Source organism: Phyllostomus hastatus, unplaced genomic scaffold (genome assembly GCF_019186645.2).
Source record: "Phyllostomus hastatus isolate PE091 unplaced genomic scaffold, TTU_PhHast_1.1 phas_scaffold_55, whole genome shotgun sequence".
NCBI lineage: Eukaryota > Metazoa > Chordata > Mammalia > Chiroptera > Phyllostomidae > Phyllostomus > Phyllostomus hastatus.
The window spans coordinates 11987207-12003054 of NW_025334035.1; the positions used below are offsets into that span (position 1 = coordinate 11987207).

At 39.0% G+C, this 15848-nt stretch overlaps 1 protein-coding gene across 13 annotated transcripts in view; it reads right to left on the reverse strand.

Annotated features, from left to right (window-relative positions):
• NCOR1 (nuclear receptor corepressor 1) overlaps window positions 1–15848 on the reverse strand; it is a 196214-nt gene that overhangs the window by 86349 nt on the left and 94017 nt on the right. For all 13 annotated transcript variants that reach the window (XM_045824329.1, XM_045824328.1, XM_045824336.1 and 10 more), the window contains one exon: window positions 14805–14906. In XM_045824329.1, the coding sequence (XP_045680285.1) occupies window positions 14805–14906 (102 nt within the window). The remainder of the gene's footprint in view (window positions 1–14804; window positions 14907–15848) is intronic.

The window sequence follows — 15848 nt, forward strand, 5'->3', positions numbered from 1 at the left end:
CCGTACATCAAAAGGTTGCGGGTTTGATTCCTGGTCAGGGCACATACCTATGTTGTGGGTTCAATCCCTGTTCAGGGAGCCTATGGGGTGCAACCAATGTATGTTCTCTCTCACATCTGATGTTTCTTTCTCTCCCCCTTCCACTCCCTCTAAAAGCAATGAAGAAATGTCCTCAGATATGGAGAAAAAAAAATCTCATGTCAGTTCTCTCTCTTTGTTAACTCTTACATTTAATCTGTTATTCAAGCATTTCAACTCTACCTTAAAAATATGATAACCTATAATTTATCAAACTATCCCTCTAATATTCGATATTTACTATGTTCTCAATTTTTTTTATCATATGGATAACACTAAAAGAAACATCTTTATGCTTTTACCCTTTGGGAGGAACATTGATTTAATGGAATAGCAGATAACTATGGTCATTATAAAGACAAATAGTTAAGGATATAATAAAGGTGAAAAGTACAGCACAAATATTTCTAAGCTGTAATTCCAACTATGTAATTGAAAATATGTATATGAACAAAGATTGAAAGAGAGTAAGAGTATTAACATCTCACTTCCTAAAATTGTGACTTTCAAAGAAAAAAGTAAAATTAAGTTTGTGTTGAGCATTATTATTTGTATTTAATTCAGAAATCAAGACCGTCTAAATTAATTGGAATGGAAGTCCAACTCATCATCACAGCACACAGCCTATGCCCCACTGAGGAAAATTCCTTGGCAAGTAGAATAGGGAAACTGAGACAGAGCGCTGAATAAATTGGCCAAGCAATTTACAGCCAGATACAGAAGGCCACCTCTGTAGAGATAACATCTAGGCCTCAGTTATATTTCAGCTCCAGGCCCAGAAAAGCAGCAAAACCATGTGGGCAATGCCGGGACCAGCTGCAATGACTAAAGGATACCCTGTCACTAACCAATCAGTGGAGACCAGAACCCTGAAAGGGCACACATGGAGAACTGATTAATGTTCTACTGAAACTCTCCCCTGAGACCTCCCCTAAAATTCCTGCCTATGAGAGAGATAAAAGCCTCAAGACAAAGGAACCAGTGCACTTTATCCCTCTGGGGAGTACTCCATGCCATTCCCTTTCCCCTCTTCTACCCTCACTTCTTCCCCCACAGGTACACATCTAAACTCAACAGGGACCTCAAGACTTTCAATCAGCGGGGGCAATGGACTGCTGCAGCTTGTCCCTGGTTAATCTCCTGAAGCTGTCCCCAAGGCCCCCTTTTCTCTGGCTTCCCAGTGAGCTAAGTCAGCCCAGCCTAGGCTCTCCTGTTGCTTCTTTTATGCTAAGCACTTCCTTGTTTTACGGTTCCCAGGTTTAAAAATCGTACCCTTATAGTCACCTAGACTCACGTTGTGAAATCTTTCCTACACAAAGTCAAGAACCATGGCCCTACCTGCTGGCCCTAGGCAGACCCACTGTGAGCCAGGCTCCTGTCTGGTAACAACATGTGTACTTCTTTTCAATCCTCCTACCTTCCTACATTGTTTGCTGCTCTAGAGTCACATAAAACACCCACCATTTTCTAGGCAAGGGAACACCCTTACCTAGAAAATTCCTTCCTTGCTAGAAAACCCTTACACATCCAGTGAGATTTAGTTCAAAATGCTACATCTCCTGTGAGGCTTTTCTAGATTTCCACAGAAGCTGCAGGCCCTGTCTCTCCACCTTTCCCTTGCATGTCCACATCAGCTTGAAGCACTAATCACAGGGTGGTATAGTATCGGGTTATTAGGGTCTACCAGGCTCACTATGTTAAGAAACTAGGAAAATCCCTTGGCTACTGGAATGAGGAACTGTGACAAGATGATTACACTAGATCAAGCAATTTGATGAATTTACAGGCAGCTAATGAATCGCAACACCTTATCTTCCCTAACCAAGAAGAGGTTTATACCTCTCCTCCCTAATAGTTTAAATCATGCTAGTCAGGGAGATAGGTAATAGACACCAAATTAGTGCCATTTATGCCAGCCAAAACCAAAGGATGGATGAAGTTGGGGAATAAAGATCAAAACAAAACAAAACAAAACATGTATTAGAGCCAGACAGTCCCAGATAAAAGTAAAGCAGTAAAGCTACTAGAGAATGATCCCAAACTCCCCTACACACTCATTTTGATGCATTAGCACATTAAAGAACATACTTGGAAAGCTGATGAGTATTCTGCTGAAATCCTCACCTGAGACCTCCCCTAAGATTCTCACCAAAAGAAAAGATAAAAATCCTCAAGACAAAGGAAGCCAGTGTGCAAACCCCTTGGAACACTCCTGCTCAAATCTCACTTTTTAGTATACTTTTGCTTTCTTTTCTTCTAAACTCTAAAGGTCCCCATGACTTGCAACCAGTGGAGCAGCAAGCAGTGGCAGCTCAACCCAGACGAACCCCCTGAACCTGTCTCTGACAGGTTTTCACTGACTTTTTAGCGAGCTAACAGCAGCCCCACCTTGGCTCACTTTTTTTCTATAAAGTTTCTAAGGCAGCCAAAGCAGAACACCACCTGGGCTCTCCCGTTGCTTCTTCTGTCTTAAGTCTTTCATTTGTTTCCCTGTCCCCAACTTTAATAAATGCACTCTCAGAATCGCCTGGACTCATCTTGTGAAATCTTTCCTGCACAAAGGCAAGAACCCATATGCTACAGGCCAGCCCTAGGCAGACTCACTCCAATCTGGTCCCTGTCCAGGAACATGAGGACTCAACACTAATCATCTAAGTATCTCCATTTCCTAGCAGAACATCGGGACCATGGAAGCATCTACCATGTGTTAGGTATAGCAAAAATCAAATTCCTTTATTCTGGTTAACTGAAAAGTTGTTGCCCTCCCACCTAAATATTTCATGCTGATCCAGATTAATGTCAATCTTGCCTCAAAAAATAACCGCCTGTGTTCACTTACCTGTACCTTTCACCAGATATGAAGTACCTACTTATTTGCAGTAAAATGTTCCTTAATTCTTAATAACATCTCAAAGTCTTTTACCTACTACCAAAAGTAAAATCTAGCTCTTTTCTTAAGATAACAAAGGCCTTCCTGACCACTCCACAACAGGTCCCACATTATGCCTTCTTCCAACCACGGTAGAAAGAAGAACCTGTATTTTTGGTGTTCCTTACTGCCACTCCCAGGACACTGCTAAAATGTAGTACTTTAAAAATACTTGCTTTTTTAGATTTTACAAAACTTACCTATGATCCCTTTGTTCCTCTTTTTGTGTTACATATTGAGTTCTCAAATACTCCCAAGAACAGAGATGGTTTTATCACATGGTTCATTATGCCTGGCTATTATTCTTCAGATTTCAACATGTATGTCAATGCCTTTGATCCCTTTATTCCATGAAAATATCATGGTCCATCAGGAAAATCTGCCTCAACTTTCCACCTGGAGCCCCGGTTAAATTGTTTCAATACCATCATTCCCTCATTTGTTTTATGTGACCTTCCCAATTTTTCACACTGGCTAACTGCCCATTACCATTTCGTCTTGAATATTTATAATTTACCCTTGTGGGTGAAAAGGGGCCACATACTAACCCTGAACACCTCAAGGAGGCCTGCATTGGTGACCTTACAAACTCAAAGTAAGCACAAAGGATGGTCTGAAATTAAAACTTTTTACATAAAAGCAGGTCATGGGCAGTCATGTCCTAGGCTAGAATCTTCTCTGTCAAAAGTCGATCTTTACCTTAACTGAGCCTGTCTATTGTCTTTTTGCATCTACACTAACATACACCTTTGGAATGTCAAATTTTCTTTCCTAAACCCCTCAAAGCACAAGCACAGCACCAGAGCTGAAACCACAAGTCCCCTCAGTGCTGTTATCCTGTTAAGTGTTGACTGTTAACTATCCATTATCCACCTCTGTAAAAGAAGTATGTGTCTATCATTTTACTTTTTTTATTCAATTCCTTTTATTCAATTTCCCTGCTTTGCTTCCCCCCACCTCCCTCATCTATCACCAATGAATTCCATGTGACCTAAGTAGGTCTTATCTTTTGATTGTAACATATAAAATAAGGTGCAAAACTGTTATTTCTCTGGAACATTTTGTCAATCCATTGAGGTTTTGCTTCCCTGAAATTGCTGATAGTTTTGCTCAAACTCATAAGATTTCTTACAGGTTTGGATGTTCCTTATATTGAAAATTAAAAAAAAACTAAGAAACCAGATTTTTCAAATGTATACTCTCCAACCATGACTAGATCTGCTTTACAGACTGGGATGTTTTATTCATGTCTGAGTCCCTATCACACCGCAGTGGTCACAAGACCTATTTCAAATATTGATAACTTCACCTGCACCACAAGTGCAGCATCCATCATTCTGAACCAACAAAATAGCACCCCAATGGCAAACACTGCCCTTTGCCTAGCAAGTAGGATGTGTAACCCAGAAAATGGTTTGCAGCTCTAAGAAACAATGGGGAGGTATCAACTCAGCAGAAGGTAAGTAAAGAGGTTCACTGTTCCCTCACACTTGGACTGTATAAGTTTATTCCACTAATGGTTTTATCCTTCTGATGCAAACCAGTTCTGAAGAAGGGAAACAATTCCACCAGTTCCCCGCTGTCACCCAGCAAACAGCTGACTTTACTCTACCTGCCATAGTGCTGGGAACTGAGATGTAACTGCAGCACCTGCATCAACCAATCAATGGGAAAATTAAAAAGGATCCCTTCTGAAACACAGCTCATAGTTCTTCAGAGGGTATAAAAATGATCCAAAGAAACTCATGGAGTTGCTGAACAGAGCCTACAGAAGTGTATGACACCTCCAAAGCAGAAGCTCTTACACTCCATCCTGCAGGACCACACTGACTAGGTGGCAGTGAAGAAAAAGGGAGTGCTAAGGAGGCCTGAGAGTGCAGCCAGCACTTATCTTTAGGTGATAAGCATTAAGACCCACTGAATGACTGCCACTGGCATTAAAGTAAGGAATAACCTCTGCTTTTTTACAAAAATGAAATGTTTCCTCTCTCTGTTGGCCTGCAGGCTAAGCAGGGCAATAGTTCCTGCTATAAGTTATGCTAATTAACTACAGGAATTCTGCTTGAGGCTTGAGCAGCTACTGGTCAGCAAAGAGGTGGGAAAATATGCACAAAGTAATGAGTGTTTTTCAAAGATATACAGGAGTCTCCATAATAGGACTCAGATCAGTGGGGATCAATGGACCAAACAGGAAGAAAGGGAGTAAGAAATTTTGCAGTCTTCCTCAGATCCCTTTTGCTGCCTACCTAATCTATGGCCAATACCGGCCTTTGCCTCACGCCTCCTCCCTCCTTCCCTTACCAATAAAGGGTGCCTGGATTCCAGACTCTCTTAAAATGGATTTGATCATTAGTTCTCCCACCTTGTCCAGCTAGACCTTGTCTTATCAATAAAACTTCCCGTGTCCCAAATTCTGACCTATCGAATATTCGCCTTTCTTTAGTAGCAGCTGGCACATGAACATTGGGCCTGTAACAGTTTAAAGAAGTGGCTGGAATTGCTTTTCTTTCAGGCAAATCTGTAAAGAGACATTCCCCATGGTCTAGGATGGAAGTTTCAGGTTACATCACCCAAGCCTTTACTGGCTGGCATGCCCAGTGCTTCATATCTAGGTTTCTTCTACCTTAAACCCAATAACTGATAGTGAATAAAAAACTTTCATTCTGTTAGGGAGGTTCTTATAATATGAAGTATTTCTGCCAAACAACAGGGTATTCACTATAGGTACAAGAACACATTATAAAACAAAATGAAAAACATGAAAGTTATATGTGTTTCATAATGATAAAAGAAGAACAAGGTCAATTTTGGGAGAGTCCTCTATGGTAACATTAAAAATAGTTTATGTTGAGATTTATTACTATTGTATTTAACTGGATATCTAACACTCATATACATATTATATTTGTATTTATTAAAATGTTCACCTTTACAAAACAGATAAACAAATTCCGACTCCTCAGACACTGAAGTTATCAAAAAAAGAGCTAAGACTAAATTTAAGAACAAGCAGCTACAGTTCTTATCAGTGAAAACGGAAGTGGGATTCTTGTGAGGAAAAGAATTTCTTGAGACCCACACAGGAGAATGGGGCTCCGTGGTAAATTTTACTGATGATGTAAAATTAAGGAGGTTACCCTCCTGACTCTGCAGTGTCCCATCTCCATCCATCTCACCATGGAAAAGATCCAACCTTGTCTTCAGTGGGGCCAGGATGAAGGCCACTGACCAGAGTTTCTACTCCATATTATATTACAGTCCAGTTGAACATCCTGCTAGCTTACTTAGTGTGTGTTTCTAGCTGCAGCCCTTTGCTATGCTGCCATATTCAGGCTCCCTCCTGGAGCCTACCCAGAGAGCCATAAAGCCATGGCCCACATGGCTGCTAAGATCAATGACTATGAAAGGAGGATGTGCAAGGGCACAGTGAGAGTGCAGGTCATGGGGGAGAGGGTCAGAGAGCATGTGCATGCACGCTTCTTTGTTCCCCTGGCATTATAACCAAAAGCATTTTCAAAATCACCAAATCCCCAAGCTTTTGTAGGCTTTGGATGAGTTTATAGCTCTTAGTTACACTGACAGGCCTCTGGTCCAGCCCTTCCTCCTGCACACCAGCAACAATCCAGGGAGAAGGAAGGAGTGGTAATTCCCTTAATGGAGCAATGCTGTAATCCCCTGGGGTTTAAAGATTCAGCTTCCTAGCTAAGCAAGCATGCTTATGTTCCCCAGCTTATTAAGTTCAATGTCTAATTCTCTGCTCCCCTTTCCTGCTAATAATTAGTTAAATACCACTGGGGGGATGCAGGAGGAGGTATTGGATCATAGAAGTCTGTCAGTCTAACTAGGGGCTGTAAACCCATCCAAAGCCTGCAAAGCTTGGGAATTTGATTGGTGATCTTGAAAAAAGCACTTGGTTGTTCCCAAGCCTAAGTTAATATAATTCCAGAGGAACAAAGAAGCGCTCTCTCTCCTTTGCCCGATGACTTGTACTCACACAGTACACACTACTGTTTTTCTCCATGGTCATGTGGCCCTAGCAGCCATGTGGCCCATGGCCATGCAAACTCCACACACAATCTCCAGAGGTGTGGCTCATCACCACAGCAGAGCAGTGGACTGCATCTGGGAACACATGCTAAGCTAGCCAGATGCTGGACTGGACTGGACTTTAATATGGAACAGAAACTCTGGGTGGTGGCCTCTGGACCTACTGAATACAAGGTTGGACTTTTCCCATGGCAGGACTAACTGAGATAAAACATTGGGAAGTCAGGAAAGGAACCTCCTTAATTTTACATCATCAATAAAGTGACCCTCCAATGTAAGTCTCACGACATTCTTCTCCTCGTGATACCGCAAGACCTCATTTTCCACTGATAACATAGTTAACTAAAAGTGTACAGGAAGCAGAAAGAAAACAGTACTGCTTTAGCCACTAACTTTTTCCTTAAGACGTACTTCAAGCAGTAAGTAGAAAATATGCTGATCTTATCAAAATATATTAATTACTAATGCCTTTAAACCAAGAGCTTTCCTGATGAGTATAAGCTCTCAATCACCAAGAAACACCATCATGAAGGCAAGAAAGGTAATAGTAATTATCCAAGATAAACACAAATATAAAAACATCCTCCAAAAATATAACTAAACAATTCAGCAACACATTAAACAGATCATAGACCATGATCAATCCCACTGGGGAAAAGTCTGGTTCAATATCCACAAGTCAATTAATGTGATATACCACATAAATAAAATGAAGGATAAAAATCATATGATCACATCAATGATCACAAATAGATGTGGAAAAGCATTTGAAAAAATCCAACACTCATTTATGATAAAAACTCTCTCAAAGTGAGAAAAGAGGAAAGATACCTCAACACAAATAAAGGCCATATATGACAAACCCACAGATAACATCATACTCAACAGGGAAAAAGCTAAAAGTGTTTTCCTTAAGATCAGGAACAGCCCTGGCTGGTAAGCTCAGTGGGTTCATTGTCAGCCTGCAAACCAAAGGGTCACCATTTCAATTCCCAGTCAGGGCACATGCCTGGGTTGTGGGCTAGGTCGCCAGTAGGGGGTGCATGAAAGACAACCACACATTGATGCTTCTTTTCCTCTCCTTCTCCTTCCCTTCCCCTCTGCCTAAAAAAATAATAAAATCTCTTTAAAAAAATATCAGGAATCAGACAAGTGAAGAGGACCTCCCTTTAGAGATGCAATGTGGTTCCAGCAGCAAAGGAGTCTGAGCAATGTTGAACTCTCTACAACCTCACACTTGGCTAACCACCCAGAAAGCCAGAATGCTGCCCAAAGACAAAGGTCATGACCCCAGGAAGGAGGTTAATGAATATATGTATAAAGTATAGTAACTGCCTGATGTTATCTTTTAACTTTTATTTTAATTTAGTAATATATTGTTCTCTCAGGAGGTCTACACAACTACTGGTCATCTGGTTTTATTATTAACCCCTACTATGAACCCAATTTAAAAAGGACCCTACTAGAAGGGGTGTTGATTCTTCCCAGTCCGCCACCAGTGGGAGCAGCTGCTTTATCTGTGTATGTAAGTTCTTCCTATTAAAGCTCTTAAGAATTTAAATAAGGCTATGTGTCAGTTTTTCAAAATTAATCCTGAATTTAGGCTTTGGGGGCTCTCCTCAACAACGAGATTGTCCACTTTCATTGCTTTTATTCAAAATAGCATTGAAAGCCTAGTCACATCAATCAGACAAGAAAAATAAATAAAAAGCATCCAAAATGGAAAGAAGAAAAACTTTCATTTGTACATGACAAGATACAGTATATAGAGAATCCTAAAGATTCTACCAAATAACTATTAGAACTGATAAATGAATCCATTAATGTAGCAGGATACAAAATTAATATTCAGGAATTGGTTGCATTGTTATACAACAGTAACAAACTATCAGAAAGAGAAATTAAGAAAACTGAAGGAGACATAAATAAATGGAAGCATGTATCATACTCATGGACAGAAAGAATTAACATTGTTAAAATGTCCATACTACCAAAGCAATGAAATCCCTATCAAAATGCCACTGGCATGATTCACAGAACTAGAACAAATAATCCTAAAATTTATATAGCACCATGAAAGTCCCCAAAATAGCCCAAGTAAACTTGAGAAGGAACAAAGCTGGAGGTACTATGCTACCTGATATCAAACTAAATTGCCAGTCTATAGTAATCAAAGCAGCACAATATTACCATAAAAACAGACACATAGATCAATGGAACAGAAGAGAGAACCCAAAAATAAACCCACACCTATATGGTCTACTACTCTATGACAAAAAAAGGGCAAGATTATGCAATGGGTGGCAGGCTTATTAAATGAGAATTTATGCTGGAAAGTAAGAAGAAATTCTTACTTCTAACAAAATGTTACACATAGAATCAAATTACTGCTTGGCATATTATTTATAATTCTAGATCCCAAATAATAGTACTGGGTAGTTTTTGGCTTCCAATCTTTGATATGTCTTCATGGCTTCAACTAAAATTTATAATGAACCACACTTGTTCTCATCATGGGAACAAGCTAGTTAGATGAATGCAAAACTAGGCTGGGTAGTATGTAACAGCATTTTGAGAAAAAGAGTCAAAATGTTTGCCAACAATGATCTCTGAACACAATTTTAACAAAAACATGATTATATGTCTCAATTTCCTATGATCTAAGATTAAAACTGGTTTTTATAGTAAATAATATGCAAGGTACCCTATGGCAATAATAGGTTAAAAATCAAAGGTCACAAACTTAGAATCGCTCAGTTAATAGCACATTACAAATTCACTGACCAAGTAAAAATTACTTCCTATGGGTAACAGGATGGGAATGGGGGATGAGAAAAACAATAAAAAACTGAAAGAATCAAGCAGAACTCCAACAAAATTCTACCATCTGGAAATAAATTTGTTTTAATCACTCTGGGATTACCTGAGGTAATTCCCAGTGATTCAAACTTGACTGGATAATAAATAAGTAAAGTGATTTTCAAATTAGTTGGATCTCTATGATATATCCACCAGAGTAAAATAAAAAAACATACAATAAAATCAAGTAACATGAATGCAGAAGTTCTTAACTTATAACTAGATGTTTAAAAAAGTGTTTCTAAACTTTTTTCTTTCTATATAGGAAATTCTATTATTTCTAAACCAGATCTTTTCCCTAAACTCTAGACTTACATATCTAACTGTGTATTCTAGATCTCCATTTGGACATCTGATGGGTATTTGAAATTTAGTATGTCCCATTTTCCCCCAAAATCTGCTCCTCCTTCAGTCATGGCTACCACAGTAAATGGCACCTCCATAGTCCAAAACCTGGATTATCTTTAGTAATTGTTTCTCTCACATTCTCCCACAATCAATCCATCAGCAAAGCCTACTGGCCTTACCTTTAAATATATATCCAGAAACAGATCAGTTCTCCTCACCTCCCCCACTGTAACTTACTCCAAGACACTAGGATTATTAAACTAATCTCCTACCTGTTTTCCCTGCTTCTTCCCTTGCTTCACAAGCTAGCCTCAATAGAGCAGCCAGAATAACCCTGTCGCAACTAAATCTGATATTCCTCTCTGCTCAAAAGTCCAATGGCTTCTCTTCCCATTCAGTATCAGCGCTAATGTCATTCAGGTCTATATTAAACTAACACCACATAATTTCTGAAAAGACTGTCCATCTATTTTGACACAAATGAAATGAAATACACAAGCAATTAAGAAACAGAAATAAGATGGAGGTAGGTAGAGACCTTTTACTTCTTAGCACAACCAAAAGGGGGATAACAACCAATCTGAAATCAATAAACAACGAAAAGCGCCAGAAAATCAAATTGCATGGAACTCTGACAATCCAGGAATTAAAGAAAAAATCAACCAGAACAACCAGACCCTTAAGGCAGAAAAACTGCAGAGATGCGGCAGACCTTGGGGGTGGGGCTGGCTGCCAAGCTGGGTGGGCTGCCCAGGAGGGGCTCACTTAAGGGGACCGACCCCCCCCTTAGAGGTGACTGTGGGCTATGGTGGCTGCAGCAGTAGGAGAAGCTTCCAATCTCACACCAGAGTCCACTGAAAAGGGCACTAGAGATGAGCAGGCAAGTAGCACTGTTCCCTCTCTGCCCCCCACCCCCACAGGCAGCTCACAGCACAGCAAAGAGAGTTGCCCTGCCTAGGTGAATACCTAAGGCCCCTCCCCCTTACAACCTATCAGCTCCACCAAAACAATGAAATATGGCGCAAATAAAAGAACAGAGTAAAGCCTCAGAAAGAGAGCTAAACAAGGAGGAGATCGCCAACCTATCTGATGGGGAATTTAAAGCCCTGGTAATCAAAATGGTAACCACAGATCTGGCTGAGCTTAGTTGAAAAATTAAAAAACAAATGAAGGATACCCAAAGTGAAATAGAGCAGAATGTTCAGGGAACCAACAGTGACAGGAAGGAAACCAGGAATAAAAGCAACAATTTGGAACAAAAGAAAAAAATAAGCATCCATCCAGAACAAAATGAAGAAACAAGAATTTGAAAAAGTAAAGAGACTCTTACAAACCTCTGGGACAACCTGAAATGTTCCAATATCCAAATTATAGGGGTGCCAGAAGGAGAAGAACAGCAAGAAATTGAAAACTTATTTGGACAAATAATGAAGGAAAACTTCCCCAATCTGGAGAAGGAAATAGACTTCCAGGAAGTCCAGGAAGCCCAGAGCGTTCCAAAGAAGTTGGACCCAAAGAGGAACACACCAAGGCACATCATCATTTAAGTTACCCAAGATGAAACATAAAGAGAAAATCCTAAAAGAAGCAAGAGGAAAAGAGTGAGTTACTTACAAAGGAGTTCCCATAAGACTATCAGCTGATTTCTCAAAAGAAACCTTGCAGGCAAGAAGGGGCTGGAAAGAAGTGTTCCAAGTCATGAAAGGCAAGGCCCTACATCCAAGATTACTCTACCCATCAAAGCTTTCATTTAGAATGCAAGGGCAGATATAGTGCTTCCCAGATAAGGTCAAGTTAAAGGAGTTCATCATCACTAAGCCCTTAGTATATGAACTGTTAAAGGGACTTATCTAAGAAAAAGGTCAAAACTATGAACAGTAAAATGATAACAAACTCACAACTATCAACAAATGAACCTAAAAGAAAAGAAAAACAGTGAAAACAAAAACTAAGCAAAACACCAGAATAGGAACAGAATCAGAGAAATGGACATCACACAGAGGGATTTTAGTGTGTGTGTGTATGTTGGCGGTGGGGGGGGCGGGGTTAGGGAGAAGGAGAGGGAGGAATGGCGGGAAAAGATACAGGGAAGAAGAAGCATGGTTAACAGGCATAAGATGGATGGGGAGAGGACTCAAAGAACTTATATGTACAACCCATGGACATGAACTAAAAGAGAGGAATGCTGGAGGGTTGGGGGGACAGGGCGGAAGGAGGATAGAGAAGGAAAAATTGGGAAAACTGTAATAGCATAATCAATAAATATTTTTAAAAATCTTGGAGAGGAAAAACAAAAACAGAAATAAGATTATTTTGGTCTGTAATGGTGGTATAAGTCCATCATTTAACCCCCTCCTTTCACAAGCTCCCAGTGAAACAACCAAAAAACTATAAAACTAAAGGTACAATCTTCAAGGTAATCTAAAGGTGAATGTGGACAGGACTAGACCATTGGGAAGGCCAACCAAACCAAAACTGAACCTACCTGGGAGCAAACAACCTAAGGGTCAGGTCAAGGTGAGGATACATTTGAAAAATCTCAGTTTGGCAAATGCACTGGGGATGTGCTAAGGGTGCTGTAACAAAGAACAAGAATGTGCACAGGAAAACACTAATATGGCTGAAATCTAACATGGGCAAGTGTTCCAGAGAAAAGAAAAATGGTTTATAACCCAAATAACTTTAGAAGACAAATGTTTCAGAATTAACAGAGACACTCCCTATCACACAAAACTTCCTACTAGAGCTTTCTCCTCTATCATCACAAGCATGGGACTGCTAATTCAGCAAATGTAAGGCATAATAAATATCAAATTATCCCTTTACATTATCTGGGATGGCAAAAATTGAACAGTAAGATAGATAATTTCTAAAAATGAAATTAAAGTTATAAATACTAGTTTGTAATTAGGAATAAAGCTATTTTTAAAAATCTATAGTAGAAACTTGTTTAAAACATAATTGAACTCAAGCATCTCAGGTAAAGGACCCAGGTTCCACTTAGCCTGTGTGAAACAGGGGAAAAGCCCCGATTCCATTAGTAGAACAGTATTTGCTGCCTCACTATCAACATTCAATTTGCTGTCCTAGAATTTGTAAACCTTAACAGAGCTCTACAATCATCCATCTCTTTCTCTACACGACTGGTCCCAACAATGTACATCATGCTCCTTTCCTCTCTTTTGATCCCCATCAGCCTTGCCACCCATGTGCCTTTTATAAGCAGATCTTACAAACAAGGCTACACTTATACTATTGCCACTTCCATACCTTCTATATCCCCTTCAACTCACTATAATCTTACTTTTCACTCCCTCACCAACCCACTGAAAACACATGTCAAGATCATCTCAGTGACTCAGCCTCTAGCAGCAATTTACACAGCTGACTCAGAAATTACTCCCTGTATTTTTTTGATCAATAAATACTGTTTTCAAAGAATATGTAATCACATCTCATGAAATGAAGTGATAAGAAACAATGACCCAGAAAACATAAGAAGTTATACTATAAATAATTTTTAAAACTATGTCAAAAAACTTGCATCTCATGACCAAAGAGACCAAGGGAAGAAATGGTAGCTGTGTACTGAAACAAAAAAAATTTCAGAAATGCTAATAAACAGTCAGCAGCTGTCCAAGTTCATGCATACAATTCCATGCTGCCACTTGTATCTGGGTGTGGAAGGTAACAGGTGATTGTGTTATCCCAGCAGTCTCAATGCTAAAGCATACATGAGCTATGACAGCTGCTGAGTAGCTAGTTTGGAAGAAGTAACTGTGCTGCAACTGTAAAAACATATACTACATTGTATTAAAAACTATCTTTTTAGGTCAAGTGTTTTTTAAGACTTAAACTACATAAATTCCCAAAATGAAGTTAATCTAAAACAAAATAAGGCCCTATGTATTTCAGCACACAATTCCATAATGTCATTTCCATGCTGTATTTCCTTACCTTACCTACCTGTCCCCTCCTCAGACAAAAGGACTGGTAAAGATGACATATTAAATAAGGTGGTTAAATGTCTGGTATTTAATTACATTATTATTGTTAACATTGACATGCACAATTTAGATAACATGGAAATATAAAACTTTTCTCATTAATAGAAACTTAAAAAACATTCCAAATAGAAAATATGACAAATTACATATATTACCTTCAGAAAGATCATACCATGTTCATAGTATCCTAATTAATTTAACAAAAGCGCCAATCCCTAAGGTACACATGATTAAGTACAAAGCTCCTGTTATATCAAATGTATCTTCATTTTTACACCAACCCTGACACATCTTCCATATAGTATTAAAACACACCTGGTTTCAGCCCTGGCTGGCACAGCTCAGTGGATTGAGTGCAGGCTGTGAACCAAAGCATCACAGGTTCGATTCCCAGTCAGGGCACATGCCTGGGTTGCAGGCCACGACCCCCAGCAACCACACATTGATGTTTCTCTCTCTCTCTTTCTCCCTCCCTTCCCTCTCTAAAAATAAATAAATTAAATCTTAAAAAAAAAAAAAACTTTTAAAAAACACACCTGGTTTCTTCCTCGGCGTTTTCCATAATTCCTTCTTACTAGGGCTTTATAATTCTCATTTTTCTTGGTTAAGTAGTAATATAAAACACAATCGGGAACACTCTATATAAGTAAAAAAATATATCTGTTTGAGGATCCAATGAATCGAGTGTTTAAAAAATCAAGTAACAATTTCAAGGAAAACCTCTGGTTTTCAAAGTATAAATTGAGAAGAAACACACATGAGTAGCATTTTAAAGCATAGCTAGTCTCTAAAATTCTACACATTATGTCTACTACTTTAATGGGCAATCCAAATGATGTAAAAAACTACCAGTAACAATATCAGAAAAAATATCAGAAACTTTCAATAACTAAATTCCCTTTCTTCCTGTATATATGTAAACATTTGAAATGTCTCTTCAAATATGTTGCCCCAAAACACTACATTCAACTCACTGTGAAAAAAAAATTCAGAGAAAATCAGGATCCTGATATTTTAATTAGAAACTTAATGAGGTTCAAAAAGCACTGTAATCTATATGTAGATTACACATAGGTTAATATCAGATCATTTTTCATTGACCATATTAGTCTGTGTTCTGTGCTTAGGAGTTGTGATCATAATTATAAATATCACTATACCCAAGCCCTTATTATATGAAATGTTAAAGGGACTTATCTAAGAAAAAGAAGATCAAAACTATAAACAGTAAAATGACAGCAAACTCACAACTATCAACAACTGAATCTAAAAAAACAAAAACGAACTAAGCAAACAACTAGAATGGAACAGAATTACAGAATTGGAGAGCATATGAAGCGTTATCAGCAGGGAGGGGGAGAAAGGAAAATGGGGGAAAAGGTACAGGGAGTAAGAAGCATAACTGGTAGGTACAAAATAGACAGGAGATGTTAAGACTGGTATAGGAAATGGAGAAGCCAAAGAACTCATACATATGACCCATGTAATGAACTAAGGGGGACAGGATTCCTAGAGGGAATAGGGGTACCAGGTGGAAGGGGGCAAAGGGAAAAAAATGGGACAACTATAACAGTATAATC